Below are 19,108 nucleotides of genomic sequence, written 5' to 3' on the forward strand. Positions count from 1 at the left end.
CCCTGTGTAACAGTGCTGCCAAATAGAAAACCGTTGGGTATATGCAAGTAACCCATAGAAAAGTAAAATAATGGCCGATTTAAATACTTGCAGCGAGTTACCTCAGCAAATACCATAGAACACAACCAGTCTCAATTGGTTAAGCACAGCTTTTGACTTGAAATGCCTTGTAATGACAATCATTGTGCAACAAGTTCATTTTAGTCCAGGTTTGACCACGAGTATGCGAATAAAAACATGCAAATTAAATACAGTAGACTCACGTTTGGACGAACTTGAAGGGACCGTGAAAATTTGTTCGTATTATCAAAAATTCGTCTTAAGCTGAGGTTTTTTGCATTGTGGATGTTACCAGAGAGTGGTCCATCTTAACCACGAAATTCGTCTTAACCGAGTTTGTATTGGCCGGAGTCTACTGTATATAAGGAAGTCGCGACCAGCCACACTCGAGTACCCGTCCGTCTACATCTCCACTGCAAACATTACAGCATACAATTTGACTCAAACACTGTGCTCTCCGCTGTGATATTAGGGAATCGGAGCCTTATGTTGGCACTGAGCGACACGGCCGGGCAAAGTTTTGGCTCAATCACATGTCATATCGATTAATCAAATGTATTCCATGGTGTGCACATTTTGGCGATTTCTATTGTGGAGAAACGGATCCGCAAAATTCATAGCTGAAGGGGGCAGAATCAGAAAGGGAAAACGGCGTTTTATAACAGTTTTCGCAGAAATTCCGCGCAGGCTGCAAAACGGAACGGAACAGACCGTGCCCTCTTACACCACCTCTCTCCCTAGAATGAATAATTACAAGGGCATCTGCACGTCACCAGTGTCTTTACTTTTTTTCTCCGTCGGAACGCCACATGCACAAGCCCAGCATCACTGTCCATCACTCCGGTCTACTTCCTAGCGTTGAGCCTGTTCGCCTCTGCGTAAACCGTGAACCCAAGCATGGAGTCGTCCACCTTGTGCATCTTCGTCTTCTTCTTCTTCTTCGAGCGGCCGGGCCCCTGGGCCTGGCCGGCACCTGCGTCGCCCGCGGCACCGGGCGAAGCTTCCCTGGGGGGCGATACAGCGACTGCTTCCTCCAACTTGCCTGCCGCGCTTTTCTTGAGCCACTTCCGCCGCCTCTGCAGGAACTCGTTACCGAACTCCACAGCATCCTGGCCACTGCCAAAGAAGTTTTTCACGTGCTCCTGAACCTCGCTCGGGGACTCGAGGTCCTTGAGGATCGACACCGCGGTAGGGATGTCCAGGATTGACGCATAGCTATGCATCCTCCACACGGCCCACCTGGTCAGCTCATCGGTGGCCACCTTTCTCGCCTGCTCCAAGAACAGCTTTGGCACGACTTTTTCTGCCCTCTGGCGGGCCCTCGAGCAGCGCCCGTTGTACTTGGACGAAGTGGCCTCGTGTCCAAGTTCCGGAGGGCTGGCGCCAGTCGGCTTCGCTGCGGAACAAGGCTCCTCTGGCCCCGGCACAGAAGCCGCCGCTTCGTCCCAAAACCCCACAAAGGGATCAGTATCTGGGGGCACGTTGACGAAGCGCAGACTCTTGTACAGTGCAATGAGCCTGCTCTCTTTGTCGCTGTCGCCGGCGTGCTTGGGCTGCTCGTCCCCGCTCACCTCCTCATTCATCTGATCCTGCGGTCGCTGCTGCTGCTGCTGCTTCTGCTGCTGCGGCTCACCTTCCTCCATCCTTCCCGCTCGTTGAATCACTTCCAGTTGAATCTCCGACGGGATACGCAGATACGCTGGCAGGCAGCAATTCCAGAGGTGGCCAAGTGCCAGTCGCTTTCGGCTGAACCTCCAACACAGTCCGCGGAGCAGCGCTGCGTTCTCTGCTAGGTGGAGCGAGAGTGTCAGCTTGTAAGAAATGACAATGATGATGACAATAAATTGCTGTTATAATACCTCTTGAACAAAGGTTCCCGCTCTAGCAAAGGGGATTAGCACAATATACGTTTTTTCTTTATGAGCGTTGCCAATAACCAAGAAGTATTCGGCTAAAATACTGATTCTATTGTGAGCAGGTTCGGCAATAAACAATGGTCGAAAATCAATTTAATTTTAGGACGATCTGTAGCAGATTCATTATAGGGGCGTAAGCACGGATCCGATTTCTGGGTGCTGTTAAGAAACCCCGATTTGCCCATGATGCTTCTTTGTTTGTTTGTATGTTTTTACGTTTGCCTACGACTGATCCCGCCGAGGCACCGCCTGCTATTCCCCATTCTTTACTTTCTATGGCCGCTTACCCACTGTGCTATCAGACGCTGATGATAACTTAATTCTGTCGCAAAATGTGGGAAAGGCTAAAGGAGAAGTGGGAGTGTTCCAGGATTACCCCCCTGCTCTGGTGGCGGAGGGCATGCCTTGTGCGGGAGCGGCATATTCGGCTAGTTAGACGACCTTGAATTGTTGGTTAGCTTTTGGTTAGCTTTGGGTTAGCTCGGAGTGTTTCGTTGTCCGAGTAACCAAAGAAACGGAAGGAAGCTCACACTAACGCGTAAAAGAGTTGAAGGTAGCGAAGATATACCCAACCTTTACGACCATCACGACGGTTTATGTCCGGGTTTACAGCCGATTTTCTTCTTCGCTGCTGCCGGAACGACCTCTGCACCATCATTTTTGCTATAAGTGGGGGCTTGCTTCATTTTTTTGGGGAAAGATAATCATCGGACATCACCTTGGAGGAGTGTAAGCAGTGACGTGTCTTTCTCGTTCCGAAAGGGTGTTGCCATGATAATGGGGAACGCTGGAGTTTCTTTTCTTTTTTTGTCTAATCTTGGCCAATCTCCCAAGTGGGTATGTTTGCCTTGCAAACGTGCGCCGATGACGCTGGGTGGTCACCATGAGGCAGACACACACGAGCGCTAAGTATTTTCTTGGTTATTTTAACTGCAGGGTGGTCATCGCATTCTTGGCCAATATCTCAAAGTGGGTAAGCTGGGCTTGACAAACGTGCGCAGGGGAAGCTGGGCAGTTGTCGCGAGGCACGCACACTCGAGCGCTAGGCATTTCCTTGGTTTTTTTCAACTGCCGGGAGGTCGCCACGTGGCCTGCGCTCGCTCGGCAATTTCTTTGTATTTTTAACCACGGGCACGAAAAATTACGATTTGCTAAAGAGCTTCGCTCTGAAAAAAGATGAAGATAAAAGTTTATTTCCAACAGGCGATTGGTATCTGTAGCAGCACAACGGCTGAAGCATATATGAAGTCTGAAGCATATATTTCGTCGGCGGCCATATTAACGGCAATAGCGAAAGAATTCTTGTAATGCCAGGACGTAGAAGGACAAATCGAAAGCATTACTCGCCGCACAAAACTCGAAGGAGCACTCACAAGTTCGATAGAAGTAGAAGTTTATTAAAATGCACTAGGCAAGTGTTACAACAGTACAAAATTTTACAGACAAGGGTCCCAAAGTCGAAGACTGTACCGGGACCCTCGATAAGTTAACAACAGGGGTAATCACTGATTAAATTGTACCTTAGCGGTGGCTCAGAGGTACAGCACTCGCCTCGTATGCGGAAGGTACTGGGTTCGAATCCTGGTGCCGCCGGGCACCCACCGGTTTCTTTAATGGGTACAGGCGTCCCTGATCGAGTGCGGACCCTTGAAAGGGGAATCAACGTCTGGAAAGCTGCCTTTACCCTATCGAGGGGCCCCTGACCCTTGTCCATCTGGCGGGGCCCCCGGCCATCATGCCGCGTTTGAACGGCCGATTTAAATAGTTGCAGCTAGTTCCGTCAGCAAATAACATAGAACACAAGTCTCAATGGCCAAGCACAGCTTTTGACTTGAAATGCCTTGTAATGACAAGCATTGGGCAACAAGTCCATTTAAGTCCAGCTTTGACCAAAACTATAGACCTATACGGCGCGAATAAAAAAAATGCAAATTAAGTACAGTTGACTCCCGTTAAGACAGACTCGAAGGGACCGTGAAAATTTTTTGTATTATCAGAGGTTCTTCTTAAGCTGAGGTTTCTTGCATTGTGGATGTTACCAAAGAGTAAAAGTGTTGTCGGCCTTAACCACGAAGTTCTTCTTAACCGAGTTCGTGTTGACCGGAGTCTGCTGTATATCTGAAGTCGTTACCGTCCGCTCTCAATACCCGTCCGCCTACTTCGCCGCTGCGCAAATGGCAGCATACAATTTGACTCAAACACTACTCTCCGCTGTGCCATTAGGCAATCTGAGCCTTATGTTGGGACTGAGCAACACGGCAGGGCATATTTTAATAGCGAATCTGTTAAGCAAATCGTTTGTGTATGGTGTCCGCCGTACCTAGAAAATACCGAGCGCTCGTGCACGCGTGCCTCGAGCACACGTTTATCAAGCTAAGCATAGCCACTTAGGGAGATTGCCCCCAACCCCCCCCCCCCCTCAAAAAAAAAAGAAACTCTAACGTTCGCCGCGTAGACCTCGAACGCACGTTCGTCAAGACAAGCGTACCCGGGGGATCGGCCAAGATTGGCCACAAAGAACCTCCAGCGTTGCACCTGCGGCGCTTAGTTTAAGGAGGAGGAGGAGGTAGCCTTTATTGTGGCAGGAAGACTCACGTCAAGTGGGGGAAGGGGGTGTGCACGTTCCGTTCGTTCATTTCTTTCGATAATATTTTCCCAAAACATGCTAACATGCTAAGTTTCTTCCAACCAACTTAATTAAAAATATTTTCCTGGCTCACCAGTCTGAATACCCATCGCACGTGGTTATTGGAACCGACGCCTCGGTAAAAAATGAGAAAGTTGGGGTGGGTATCTTATCTCCGGCATTGATTGAATTAGTCTTTTTCATTGCGTCTACCAGATTATATTCCCATATTTTATGCAGAATTCCTGGCTATTCTTCTTGCTGTCCTGAAACTCGATTCGGCGCAATCTTCAGTGATGATACTCACTGATTCCCTTTCCGTGTGCATGGTCCTTTCCTCGGAAACTGTCAGTCCCATGCCTAAAACTTTTTACTCCTGCGTTCCCACTTATGTGCGGGTAATTAGGCTTGTTTGGCTGCCTGGCCACTGTGGATTAGCCCTTAATGAAGCCGCCGATACTTTAGAAAAAATGGCATTGGCTTTACCAATTGTGGAGGTGCTTATTCCCCCGTTCGCTTGCGTGTTGCTAGCGCGTTATCGCCAATACCTGTTGGCCCAGGACGTGTCTGATCACGGGCTGCACACTTCTCCGGAACTCGAACATTTCAGGTTTCGTCGGAAAAGAAGCCTCTGCCAAACTCGCTTGTGCGAAGTTTCGCTGACCTCGTTTCGTTGCGGTGTTTCCCCACTTAATAGGTACCTATACTGGGCAGATCTAACAACCTCACCCTTGTGCCGCTTCTGCCAGGAAATTGAATCAGATGGACGTTTCTTCCTTTTTTGCCGCCGATTCTCTCATCGTCGAAGAAGGCTGCTGGAGGCTCCCCTGCGGCGCCTTGGAATGCCACTAACTTTGCCAGTGCACGAAGGGCACGAAGCTAGGCCACTGCCATGGGGATGTTTTTCACGCCATCCATTCCTTCATTTCAGAGACGGCTCGTCTGCCTTGCTAAAACGATTCCAATCAGGCTCTCTCGTTCATCTTTCTTTTTAGATTTCTCTCATCAGTCTATGTACTAAATTCTTTCTTCGACTGTACCATTTTGCCTTATCTGGTTCTTTTTATGAAAAAAAAATCTTCTTGGCCAATCCCCCTGAGTGGGTATGCGCCACTTTCTGGGCCACCACCACAACCACCATTCGTGGACGAAATCCCCGCCCCGCGTCGTCCACAACTGGATCCGATTTACAGCCAATTCGCAGCGAAGAAGAAGCAAATCGACTGCAATCATGTACTTAAGCCATAGTGATGGTCGTGAAGGTTGCGCACAGCTTCACTACCTTCAAGTTTTACGCGTTATTGTGAGCTTCCTGAATTATTTTGGCTCATTCACATGTCATGACTGTAGTGATGGCAGCGGCGACGAGTCCCGACGGGGAACTGTCTTCCTTGCCCTTTGTTATTGTTCACATGTAGTTGCGTAGCTTGGTTCTGCCCCCGCCTCGCTCTCCATCGGCAAGGAAGAATGTGTTGCCTGCCGCCAGCGCCAGCATGTGGCAAAGGCTTATAATGGCCGTGGTCATCGCGTTGGTGCGCGGCGTCGGGGAAACGTTTTTTTTTTCCTCCTGACTGTCAAAGACGGAAGGGGTGGAGGTCAAAGCCCCTGGGGTATGCACTCTGCTTGGGGACAGGCCGGGGGCTGAATGCGCGAACTACTTCGAGTTTGCCCGGAGCGGCGGTTGCGAGAGGACGCAAGCAAGACTCGCTCCCGTGGCGGTTTCTGGGCGCCAGAACCCCACGCACTTTTTCGCCAGCCATAGGGCGGTTCAGCACCCTTTTTGCGACCCCCTCGTACGCTGGGGCAGATATTAATTGAAACTCAGTTATCCCTTTCTCTTGTACCGTGTTTCGATGTCTTTTTAAATACTTGTAAACTCTGAAAGTAGACTTTTTCTTCATCATCTAACCCCCCCCCGTCTCGTCAACGGGTACCTCACACCCCTCCACAGGGACACCACCCTCCCTCTACAACGACCTGAAATTTACTATGTCGATTCATCAAATTTTCTCTCTGGTGTGCACCTATTATTTGTATTGTAGGGAAACCGATGCGCGGAGTGCATAGCAGAAGGGGGCACAATCAGAAAAACTGAAACGGTGCTATAACTGTTTTCGCATACATTCCGCGCGGGCTGCAAAAAGGAACGCGAGCACACTGGTTATCCCATACTTGCCTCTCGCTCCATTTCACTACTCCTTTCCCTAGACTGAATCCTTAGAAAAGCATCTGGATGTCACGAGTAACTTTACTTTTTCTCTCTGTCGGAAAGCTACATGCGAAAGTGCAGAACAGCATCACTGTCCATTGCTCCGGTCTACTTCCAAGCGTTGAGCCTGGACGCGTCTGCCCGAACCGTGAACCCAAGCATGGAGTTGTCCACTTTGTGCATCTTTGTCTTCTTCTTTTTCGAACTGCTGGACTCCTGGGCCTGGCCGGCGCCTGCGTCGCCCATGGGACCGGGCGAAGCTCCTCTGGGTGGCGATACTGTGACTGGTTCCTCCTTGCCCGCCGAGCATTTCTTGAGCCATTTCTGCCGCCTCTGCAGGAACTCGTTCCCGAAATTCACGGCATCCTGGCCACTACCAAAAAAGTTTCTCACATATTCGTGAACCTCGCTCGGGGACTCGAGGTCCTTGAGGATCGACACCGCGGTGGGGATGTCCAGGATTGACGAATAGCTATACATCCTCCACACGGCCCACCTGGTCAGCTCATCAGTGGCCACCTTTCTCGCCTGCTCCAAGAACAGCTTTGGTACGACTTTTTCTGCCCTCTGGCGGGCCCTCGAGCAGCGCCCGTTGTACCTGGACGAAGTGGCCTCGTGTCCAGGTCCCGGAGAGCTGGCGCCAGTCGACTTCGCTGCTGACCAAGGCTCCTCTGGCTCCGGCACACAAGCCGCCGCTTCGTCCCAAAACCCCACAAAGGGATCAGTATCTGGAGGCACGTTGACGAAGCGCAAACTCTTGTACAATGCAATGAGCCTGCTCTCTTTGTTGCTGTCGCCGGCGTGCTTGGGCTGCCCGTCCCCGCTCACCTCCTCGTTCAACTCATCCTGTGGTCGCTGCTGCTGCTGCTGCTGCTGAGGCTCTCCTTCCTCCATCCTTCCCGCTCCTTCAACCCCTTCCAGTTGAATCTCTGATAGGGCTCGTCGGATACGCTGGCAGGCGGCGGTTCCCGATGTGCCTAAGCGCCAGTCAGTCGCTTTCTGCTGAACCTAAAACACGGCCGGCGGAACAGCGCTGCGTTCTCTGCTAGGTGCAGCGGGGGTGACAGCTTGTCAGTAATAACAATGACGATGATAATTAATGGCTGTTATAATTCCTCTTGAACAAAGCACCGCGCTCTAGCAAAAGGGATTAGCACAATATGCAGTTTTTCCTTGATGGGCGTTGCCAATAACCAAGAAGTATTCGGCTAAAATAGTGATTCTCTTGTGAACAGGTTCGGCAATAAGCAATGGTCGAAAATCAACTTAGTTTTAGGGCGATCTGTAGGAGATTCGTTTTGGTGCGTCAGCACGGATCCGATTTCTGTGTGCTGTGAAGAAACCCTGATTAGCTCATGATGCTTCTTTGTTAGTACATTGTTACGTTTGCATCTCGCCGTGGCACCGCTGGCTAATCCCCATTCCTTCTCTTCTTCAGCTGCTTACCCACTATGCCACCAGACGCTGATACTGAAGATAACTTATTTCTGTTCAAAAGTGGAGGACATGCAGAAGGGGAAGTGGGAGTCTTCCAGGATTCTTCCCTTCAGGTGGCAGAGTGCATGACTTGTGCGGGAGCGTCACTTTCGGCCAGTTGGAGGACCCCCAAAAAACGAAGGAAGCTCACACTATCGCGTAAGCCTTGAAGGTAGCGAAGCTGTACCCGGCCTTCACGAAGATCACGACGGTTAAAGTCAACGATTGCATCCTATTCGCTTCATCGCTGCTGCCGCAACGACCTTTACTCCATCATTTTTGCTATAAGTGTAGGATTCCTTCATTTTTTTTTTTTGAAGTTATAATCACTGGACATTACGTTCGAGGAATGTTCGCTATGACCTGTCTTGCTCGTTCCGAGCGAGTTTTGCCACGATAACGGTGAATGCTGGAGGTTCTTTTTTTTTTGGCCAATCTTGGCCAATCTCCCAAATGGGTATGTTTGGCTTGAAAACGTGCGCCTACGACGCTGGGCGGTTGTCGCGGGCAGGCGCACACAAGCGCTAAGTATTTTCTTGGATTTTTTTTAACTGCTGGGAGGTCACCGCAATATCGAACACCGGTTGTGGACTTGCTCTGGCCTGTAGCACTGTGTAGCACCCTGTTCCACAATTGCTGAGCGCAGTTCCATCAGAACCTTGGCTTGCGGCATAGAGAAGTACATGTCCGCAACGTCGAAGGAAAAGCGGAGGCAACCCTTATTTCATTCTTCAACAAAAAAGATGTCACTGCTGCAGAACTGGGTACCTTGGAAGGGTCGCTTACGCGTACCCTGGCTAGATACTAGGCTAGGTAGGCCGAAAGATGCGCTTGCCAGGTGCCTGCTTCCGAGATGATAGCCCTGAACGGGACCGCCTCTTTGTAGAACAGGGTGCTACACGTTTTCAAAATGCTGCTGGGATTTCTCTAGATAGCTTTCTTGAGCTCGTGCAAGCCTACCTGGTGTGCACCATTGTTCAGCACGAAGATGCGCACTATGTCCAAAAGGGCGGCATACGCATAGGGTCCTGTGTAGCCCCGTACCTGTCCGAAACCTTCCTGGTAGCATGCGGAAGGGCAATCGAGTCCAGTATCGAAGAAGGCAGCGTCCTCTCCATTTTTCGGTACGTAGGCGACTTCCTTGTCTTGTGCAGCACAACCGTACGCGCTCCACCAAACCGTGGCCTGAACACTGTCCTCAAAGTCCTCTAGCAATGCTGCCCGGATCTCTTTTTCACACACGAGCTCCCCGAAGACGCCTCAATCAGGTTCCTGGACATCATCAATCAATTCCTGGAGCAGCACGCCTGTTGGGGGTACGAGCCCCGTTCGTCCAATGCCTTTCTTCCAAACGCGTCTGGCCACTACAGGACTGTGAAGCGAGCAGTGGCCACTACGGCCTTGCTATCGGCACTCAAGTAACCCGGTCCGCAGCAGATGGCCACCAGCTTCGAAAAACAGGCAAGTCGCCTACAAAACGCCGGCTGCCCGAAAAACTTGCTGAGTCCTGCCTCCGAAACGCTCCTGCAAAGGATAAAGGGTAAAGTGAAGAGACGGCCTCGTCAACCCACTCAAGAAGACAGAAGACGTACGGCATTTTTGCCGTACGTACATGGGTTTGGCCGTGTCATGAAAAAATTGGGGAAGAAACATGGCTCAAGGTCGTATTTTCCGCCCCCAACAAGGCGTACGGCATCTGTCGTAAGGTGAACAGGTGCGCCCAGAGGCCAGTTTGCGACAAAAAGCACCGCACAAGATACGCGATTGCAGAAAAAATATGGTATACAAAACTCCCCTGAGGTGCCGGTCCGTTTACTTCTGACAAACCGGTCGTTGCCTGAACGACAGGGCCCGAGAGCATGCGGCTTCGCTCCAAGCAACGCCTTCCGGCCCCCTTGCTGACCACGTTCGAGAGTGCCACTGTGAAGCCTACTTGCACGAAATCGCGGTTATCGGAAGGAAGAAAAGCAGGATTGGATGAGAAATAGTAGAAGCATTGGCTATAGACGAAGCTGGAGATAGCTGCTTCAGTGTGCCGTCTGTGGCTCCGTCCCGAAGCGAAAAGGAGTTTCTGCGCAGCGATCTTCGCTAACCATATCACTGACCAGCCTAAAAAAAAATTATATTTTTTTTTATTTTGTACGTGTATGTCTGTTTTCTTCCAGTAAAATTTCAGCTGTTAGTCAGCAGTGTGTCGTGTGTCTCCCTCTCCCTTTGTGTTCATTTTTATTCAAGCTGATTCCCATCGCGAAGATGTACCAACTAGCAAAGACCAGAGCACGCGTCCGATATTGAAGTTTTCGGTCGTAACAATTCCTATGCTGGCAGCATCGGCTGCACCCTTCGCACGTCATAACGTCTGAAATGATTAGAGACAGGCCGCCTATATCACGGACCGTCGCACCGGCCTCCGTAAACGCCAACTCCCCGAATTTTCGGCGCATCTGTTCCCTCCTATAGAACACTATCCCGTCCCTGCGCCCCAACACCCAACTTTCTAAACCGGAAGTCTCTTTCAATACAATCTGCCGCAACTCACTCAACTTCTGACCCTGTATGCGCTCCCAGAGGTTCCATCTTTATTTCTAGTGTCTGCAGAACGCTAGACGGACGGCTTCCCCCTGATAATCAGGCCGAACTGCATCATCGTCAACCGCTCCCCCGCGGCGGAACCGTGCTCTTTCGATGGTCCAATATGCTATACTTTCCCCGATTCCACCTACTAGCATCGCACTAAATGACATCACTTTGACTGGGGAACACACCGACCTCACCTAACACCCAGCCATACTTGCAATTTCTCGGCCCACACTGCCACGATCACAATGTAGCATCGTTTTTAATCCCGTTTAATTGTGATTTGTTTTTTGGCTATGCCGGAGCGGATGCTCTTACATGAAAACATCCCCCGCGCTACCCACGCACTGACAACGCTCTTACCCCTCCCCACCTTTCGCGCACAAAACAGGGACGGAATTCTCAGTTTTGTCCGTATCATGCCCATTTCAAGGTGCTCGTTTCGAGCGAGCTTCCCTGAATGGCTGAAAGCAGACTACCAGATATAATGTACTACAGACATTGGTCGGAGGCATACTGAAAGGGACCTGGAATGGACATTTTCGAAACGGACACCACTCAGAATATCGCCCCTGGTTCGCCCGTCTGGAATTTCTGGGACCATTTCGTCTCTCCCATGTGGCCTTCCCTTCTGCGTCCTCCTTCGCCTTTTCTGCCAGCACAGCTATTGGGTTGCAGGTGAATACATTTAATTAGTGAGTAGATGAAAATGCTTCTCGGGCCAAGTATTAGTGGCTTTTCACTCCTATGTGCTATGGCCTGAAGGAAGATATTGAAAGTGCAGATTAGGCTACCTCGCCTCGGAAGAGTGTTGTAGAAGGGTGTATAAGCTGGGCAAGGTGGCAAGTTCACGAGGTAACGGAGGTAGAAAGGGGCAAAGGCAAAGGAAGGTGATAAGACTAGCGTTCATTCGGAACTTAACAGTAAGCAATGCAAACAATGTTAAAAAATTCCACTCTGTGATGGTCGATGACCAGCGACGTTTTTTGGCACGCGACATAGACACGACAGGGAATTTAGGCGAAAGGTGCGAGCAAATTTTTTTCACCGTGGAGTAAGTTCGAGCTCTGTATGCGTGGATCGTTAACAGGAAACTATCATCATCAGGGAAGTGTAGAGGGGGGAAATGCTAGGCCAAGAATAGTGAAGGAAAGTGGCGAGGAGGCACGGAGGCCACGAGCAGATGATGGGAGCGCCCGCCTCAAGAAAAAAATGCGTTTTGGGAGGTAGGAGCAGAGAATCCCCTAGCTGCATCCACTGTTGTTATTCGTTGTAGGCGCGATGCTTGGGCGTTCTCTTTCGGTAGAAACAAACAAACAACACGCACACACGCACGTGAAAGCCGCTGGCGGACGGGATGCCAGGAGAGCTCTCGAACAGCAATTGGCGGGAGCAGACGACGTACGCGTGAGTTTTTGCGCTTCTGCCGCTTACCTATTAGACGATTTAACTGGAGAAGCCGCCGCCTCCGCCAACTGCTTCGTTCGGTGGCCGAAACGTGGTCGGTGATGCTTCCGTCGGCGGGGAGAACCGCACGTGCGCTTGCTTGGCTTTGAGCGCACTAGGCGCTGGCTTGAAGGTCAGAGGAACGGTACCAGCCGTTTCCTGGGTCGATACCTGAATTAACTCCGCTTAAAAAAATTGAAAAAAAAAAATGCGCTGCCCCAGGGAGGGCTCGAACCTCCAACCTTTCGGTTAACAGCTGAACGCGCTAGCCGATTGCGCCACGGAGGCCAGACGAGCATTTTTATTTAGAAGGCAACGTGTATGCTTTATACTCCATTCCACAAGATTATGACATTTACTACCGTTAAACGTGGCCAGGTTTCGATTGCAGGGCAAGCTTCCCGGACGAAGGGTTTCTTAGCGCCGTATGCAGCAACTTTAGCCTAGCCTCCACCTCATTCCCTGTCTCCCCATCTGCTGCGGACTCAGGTCCATGACTTTAGTCCTCGGTTCTTCGGGGGATTGCGACCGAATACTCTACCAGAGTGGCCAGATTATTACACTTCTAGGAGTGCTTATTTGTTCCTTAAGCCCCTTGATACCGTTTTTCATAGTAACGTCGCACCTTTCTATTTTATCATCCCCGGTATTCGCAGATAGCTTTTTCATAGAAATTATAAAACTGTGACTTACAATTAGCAATCCTGAATGCCTGCCAAGAGAAATCCTTCCGCGTGTGTAAAGCCCTTCTAGCAGTTAAATGTAGCACCAATAAAGCACGTGTTTCAACCTTTTTTTTACAACCATACTTCTCCCGTAGAAATAAGTGTGTTGACAGCAGACAAATTCGTAACTCCACTGGGAGCTAATTAGGACAAGTTAATAAAATTCGACGTGATGACAGAGTCATTTTAACGGCCAGTTGCAGTATGGTGTTTTCCGAGCCATCTATATTAGATGGATAGCTACAGAGAATTATTGAGAAAGTTAGCTTTGCCGTAAAGCATTTCGGCGGTCATGGTGAACCATGGGGGAGCAGACGTACACAGCTCCGCTGTAAAAAGCGTTGCAACAGAACATGCGAGGACAATTTCACAAAAGGAAGGCGGGCACTCCCTTGTTTATGCATAGGCTTGTTGGGTTTCACTTGATTGTGTTGAGTAATGATTGTGTCAAGTCATTGATTGATTGATTGATCGATCGATTGATTGATTGATTGATTGATTGATTGATTGATTGATTGATTGATTGATTGATTGATTGATTGATTGATTGATTGATTGATTGATTGATTGATTGAGTAAATTTCAATGTAAACAGAAAGCGCAAAAAAAGAAGGATAGAAGAAATTTATTGAGATTGGGATGTCTCTTGACTTGTAGGGAAAGGAAAGGGAGGGAAACTACGCAAGTCTAGTTATGCAGCCTCGCAAGCGAAGTGCCATAAAGACAGCAGAGTAGCCTCCTGGCTAGCATTTGGTGTCATATGCACTCTTGTAAGGCGGTCATCCCAGCTGGAGGAGCAGGAATAACATTTATTCAGCTGTAGAGTTCCGTAGTAGGAGGCCTTCTCAGTCCAGGAAGCTTTGGTCCTTGGCTGGCCGGCGGGCCCTGTCCAACAGTCGTTGCTGGTCTTAAGGGCGTGAGCTGGTCAAATGGTCCTCCCACTGCTCCAGGGTTTGGTTTGGTAGGGGGGTTAAGGATGGTGATTGTCGGCACTCCCAGACCATATGGTAGATAGTGTTGGGTGTGGGGCAAGGTTGACAAGTCAATGTGTATGTAGTTGGGTAGATGGCATGTAGTAGTGTTCCGTGAAAGTTGGTGTTAGTTTGCAGCTGTCTGAGGGTAATGGCGTTCTCTCTGGTCATCTTGGAAAGCGGTTTTTTTTTTTTCGTATATGCGTGAGGCCATCGCATTCCCACAAGACGTGGCGAATCGTGGATACAGAGGAATCAAAATATGCAGGTGACTGCAATCACTGGTGCAGCTGCCGTTGCGGAAGCTGATGCCGTGCCCCGGTGCCGCAATTTAGCTAGGACGTATGGTGTGAGTGCAGAGCTTGTGCGAGCCGTGGCAATAAAAACCTTAGCCTCTCTCGGAAGCCCGTCGCTGAAAGGGTTTCCCATGTGCGGTACTTGCGCTTTAAGCGCAGACGAACGTTCAAAGTGCCGTAGCCGCCGTTCTTTTTCAGAGATAATTGGCAATGGTGTTAACAGGGGGACCTCCTCCTGCGCGCGTTGTGACCCAGAAGCCACACGCGCCAGGTTGTGGGCCGCCTGGTGGCCGGAATGACCCTGCAACCATAGCAAATGAACCGCAATGGTTTTCTGATTATGTTGTTTGGTGCAATGCTTCGTTACTGCGAAACAGTATATGTCGACGTCCCCTACCACCCCCCCCCCCCCCCCCCCCCCCCCTTCCCCACTATAGTTCTCATTCCGGTGAAGCCACTTTACTCGGCATCACTCCGGCGTTCCTTTTCGACACCGCCTGCCCCTCTTTCACAACTGTTATTTGCCGGTGTCTTTCGAGTATATATAAGCACGCGCACTCAAACGGTTCCCGGTTTATGCGGGCACGTAAGGGGAGCGGCGGGAGGAGGGGGGCGTGCACGCGAAGCTACAGGTTCCATGCCCTCACTGATGACATGTCTGGTGTGCTGGCAAGAGGCTTACACATGGACATCAAACAGCCGAATACGACCTGTCTGGTGTCTTCACTGGTCGAGCTGATTGGGCTGTGTGTTACGCAGACAGTAAGGTGCCTACGACGCTGGGGGAAAACAGACAACCCCATGTGTGTTCGCTGGAATAAAGCTCGAGTTCTTCCTATTTTTATTAAGCTAATTGCCTAACTCAAACGCAAATTACAAACAAACGTGGTTTGTTTCGTGCACTCCGTCGACTGCGCCTAGCTTCGCAGGTCATTTATCTTCACAGAATGGAAGGGCACTAATTTTCGCAGTTGCCGCTAGTGGCACGCAGATCCAATACGGGAGATTCCGGTAGCGAGTTCATCGACATTCTTCTGTGAGGTATTCTCCACGTGAACTAATGAAAATAACGGGGATTATGCTGATGCTGTTTATGAAGAAGATGATCCAGGTCGCATGTTTATTGCAACAGATGGCATATTTATTGCAACAGGCGCGTGGAACAGGTCCTTGTTGCTTATACATGCTTAGCATCTATCGTCTGCCAAAGTTATAACTAGCTATTCTCTTTCTGGCGGCTGGGTGTGTTCCTCCCTTCACACTCGCTGGAGCCGGAATCCGGCTGACGCGGGCACATTTTGACGTGGTGGCCAATCTTTCGGGCACTCCTTTACGCGGTGGCCAATCTTGCCACACCGGTGACACCCTCGGTCGTTGGGCCGCTGTCCGTCGGTGAGTTTTCGCGAGTCGAAGAAGTAGTCCACACGCGTGGAATAGATAGGGGGAAGCTTGTCCATTGGAGTTCCGAAAAGGGACCTTCCCTTGATGAAGGCCTTCATTATATACATGTACATCTTCGGAGACACACCAATGCCGAGATTGTGGTGCAAGTCAAAAGGATCCTCTATGGCGATGCACCGGCTGTTCCACATCTTCTGGAGCTTGCTCAGGGGAGCCTTCTGACGGATGCACACCACGTGTTTCTTGAAATTGAACTCCTCCGTGTAGAACCGCAGCATTCCCAGCCATAGCTCCCCCACGGACTCCTTGTTCTGGCCAAACTCGCTCCACACGTTTTGCAGACGGTCGATGTCCTCAAAAAACCACGCATTCCAACCTTCGATTACAACTTCTGGCTTTACCTCCCCATCTGGGTACAGTTCCTGCAGCACTGGAATGACTGGTGGCTTGCGCTGCTGGAGGTAGTAGAGCGTCATGAGGATGTATGCATAGGAGGACAGGCTTCCCCGTGAGGCATCACAAATGTCGCACGTTTTCGCAAAACGTTTGATGGTGTAGCCCAGTTCCCGGACTCGGTTGTCAATGCTACTGTACGTTTTCAGGAGCCTTGTATTGTGCTGCGCCAGCCTGTTGTACAAGCTGATGTCGGCCTCCAAGCCACTCGGGACGTGGAAAAGTTTGACAATTGGCACCTTGGCGTTGGTAATGGCAATGACCTCGTCAAGCTCTGGGTGTTTGTAGAACTTCCTCGCAAGATACTTGATCATTCTGACATGACTGATGTCCTTGCCGTCTTTACTGCTGTTAAAGGTCAGACAAATGTCGAGATCACACCGGGCCAAGCCAAAACCGTTGCACGACGAGCCGTACAGGGTCAGCTTGGCGTCTTTGTGCGACTCCCGAATCAAGGACTGCAGTTCCTGCAGCAGGTCTTGGCGATCTGCCTCTTCTTGCGGTTGTAGAGCGCAGGCATTCATTACGCCTTGGCAGACATCGCTGAGTATCCTCGTGAAGTTCCGGGTCATGTCAGGAAGCTTCTTTAATTCGGGAAGGCGCTGGTCTGGGCAGTCGTCGCGCAGATGTCCACTCTTCTGGCAGAACGAGCAGACCAGCGGAGGCACCTTTCCGCCGGCAAGAGTCTTCCGGGTGAAGCTGTAGTGAAAGTCCCCCATACTGCAGAGGTCGAGTTCGTCCAATATCCTCTGAGGGATCGGCGGTCCCGGTTTGACAAACTGCTGTGGCGGAGGAGGCGTTATCGTGTTGTGAACTTTGACTTTTGTGGACGGGTTCGGAAATGGGTAGCGGTTGGTAACGACATCGACATTCTCGTCAAACGAGAGGTACTTATCGTTATCCTTAGCACCATCCCCTCGTTCTTCCGCGTACTCATCACCGCTATTTACCCTGGTCAAAACCGAGCATTCCGGCAGCTGGCTCTGCCTTTCCTTCTTGCCCTTGACCTTGTCCTCTTCCTGGTCAGACTCAGACTCGAACTCTGAGTCGTCTTTGTAGTAAGGCGGACCCGGCAGCATGGTGAACATGGGCCCCGACCGGAGCTGGGGCAGAAGGAAGTAGGCGGCTGAAGAGCGCAGGCACTCCTTAACGAACAGGTACACCCGCTCGCTCGGGATGGAACGGGCAAGGTTCCATTTTGGAGAGTAGGGATCTTCGATAGCAATGTATCGGTTGTTCCACTTCTTCTCGGCGATGAGAACGGGCTGGGACTTTCTGATACACACAACGTGTTTGCTGAGCTTGAACTCGACGGCGTAGAAGCGCAGGAGCTCAACCCACAACTGGCCCACGGAGCGGTAATTCTTGCATGCCCACCGGCCCTCCAGATCTTTAGGCTTGACGTATGACTCGGACTCATCGATCCCTTTCCCCTCGTGTAGAACAGGCAGCACGGCAGGCTTACACTGCTGCAGGAAGAACACAGTCATGAGGGCAAGGGCGTGAGCTGGCAGCGTGCCTTTCTCTTGCTGGTCGAGGCCACAAATGTTGGCCCAAAATCGGAATGCGACCCCCAGAGTTCGTACCCTGGGGTCGAGCGACACGTAGTCTTCAAGAAGCCTCGAGGTCTTGAGCGAGTTGCTGTTGTTGAGGCTGATCTTGCAGGAGAGGGTGCTGCTGACGTCCGTGAAACGTATTCGCGGCACCCTGGAAAAAAAATCCGTCTGCACGTTCGAATACTTGGGGCACTGCAGAAGCAGGTCGCCAGTTTCGATGAAAAGCTTCACGGAGTCCGCTTTTCCGACTGAAGACAGGTCGATATCGACCTTGCTCGTCTTCAGGCCAAAGCCGTTCACCGACGAACCATGCAGCATGAGCCTGACATCTGGCAATGTTCCCTTGATGTGGGCCTCCAAGTCCTCGGCTATTCTCCTGCGCAGTTCAACTTCCCCTCTCGTCAGGCCGTGCTCCTTGGCAATCTGCTGGACGAAGTCGCTGATTGCACCGCACTGGATGTTGACCGGGTACGGAAGGTTCTTGACGTCCATCCGCAGGTCACTGACGGCCTTCTTGGTAAGGTGTACGTCCTGCTGAATGTGCTTTTCAGCGTACCCAACGTCGTCAAGGTGTCGCTGGCAGAGATGGCAGTAGAACTGCGCCCGCGGGAATAGTGTGGATTTTTTTCGGAGCGGCAGAATGCGGTGCTGCCTGAGTGTCTCTAGCTCTACCCTGGATGGGCGGTAGACCTCCCGCTGGTCTCTGTCGGTACTACTGGGACCGAAAGGCCCGCCGGTGGAGTTGGCCCGCCGTCTCTCCTGATGGAACGGGGGAGTGCCGAGCCTCTGCTGTGTGAATGATTGGCGGTTAACCAGGGCCCTCACGTCCCCCCGAGGAACATCACCTCCGCCCTCTTCGTGCACCTGGCAGTTCTTTGGTCCCGCAGCGGTGTGCTTCGTACCGGCGTAAGCATTTGCGCACCGGTCCCGATTTCCGGGCTTCTGCGAGGACTCAAGAGGTCGGCGGTCGGTGTCGTTGCGGGGCATGCCAGATGCCGTGAGCCCGAATGGCCGCTGGGGTCTTTGAGCTGCATACATAATGGGATATCCTTGTTCCGAGTTCATTGCCATTCTCCGTTTGCGTGGAATTCTCCGCGTGCTGCGTGCAGTGGTGTAAATGATGGTGATTGTGATGTTCTTATGGATACCATTTATTTTTCCAGAGAAGAAAATGGGAACGTAAATGAAATTTACGGTGACGAAATCTCAAATTACATAATAATTATGGCCGCCATATGAATTCCACCTAGCTGTAGCAGAAACATCAGCTCGAGAGAGAGAGGGGAATTTTATTGAAATAAGAAAACACAGAAAGGTAGGCCTGATGGTAGTATATCTGGCCAGCTATTCTGTGTGTGGGAAGGGAATGGGGAGGAAGGAGCGTGGATAGAGAACG

At 50.9% G+C, this 19,108-nt stretch overlaps 1 protein-coding gene and 1 non-coding gene across 2 annotated transcripts; both read right to left on the reverse strand.

The window, feature by feature from the left end:
- Window positions 1–12,524: 12,524 nt before the first annotated feature.
- On the reverse strand, window positions 12,525–12,598 carry Trnan-guu (transfer RNA asparagine (anticodon GUU)). The gene has a single exon. It is a non-coding gene; the product is annotated as a tRNA-Asn (tRNA).
- A 2,960-nt stretch (window positions 12,599–15,558) lies between these two features.
- On the reverse strand, window positions 15,559–18,699 carry LOC144161534 (terminal uridylyltransferase 4-like). Its single transcript, XM_077692191.1, has one exon. It carries the CDS (start codon window positions 18,697–18,699, stop codon window positions 15,559–15,561), a length of 3,141 nt encoding a protein of 1,046 aa, XP_077548317.1.
- Window positions 18,700–19,108: the final 409 nt, after the last annotated feature.

This window comes from Haemaphysalis longicornis, unplaced genomic scaffold, assembly GCF_048455015.1.
Source record: "Haemaphysalis longicornis isolate Haplotype H1 unplaced genomic scaffold, Haemaphysalis longicornis Haplotype H1 scaffold_1, whole genome shotgun sequence".
In the NCBI taxonomy this organism is placed as follows: Eukaryota; Metazoa; Arthropoda; class Arachnida; order Ixodida; family Ixodidae; genus Haemaphysalis; species Haemaphysalis longicornis.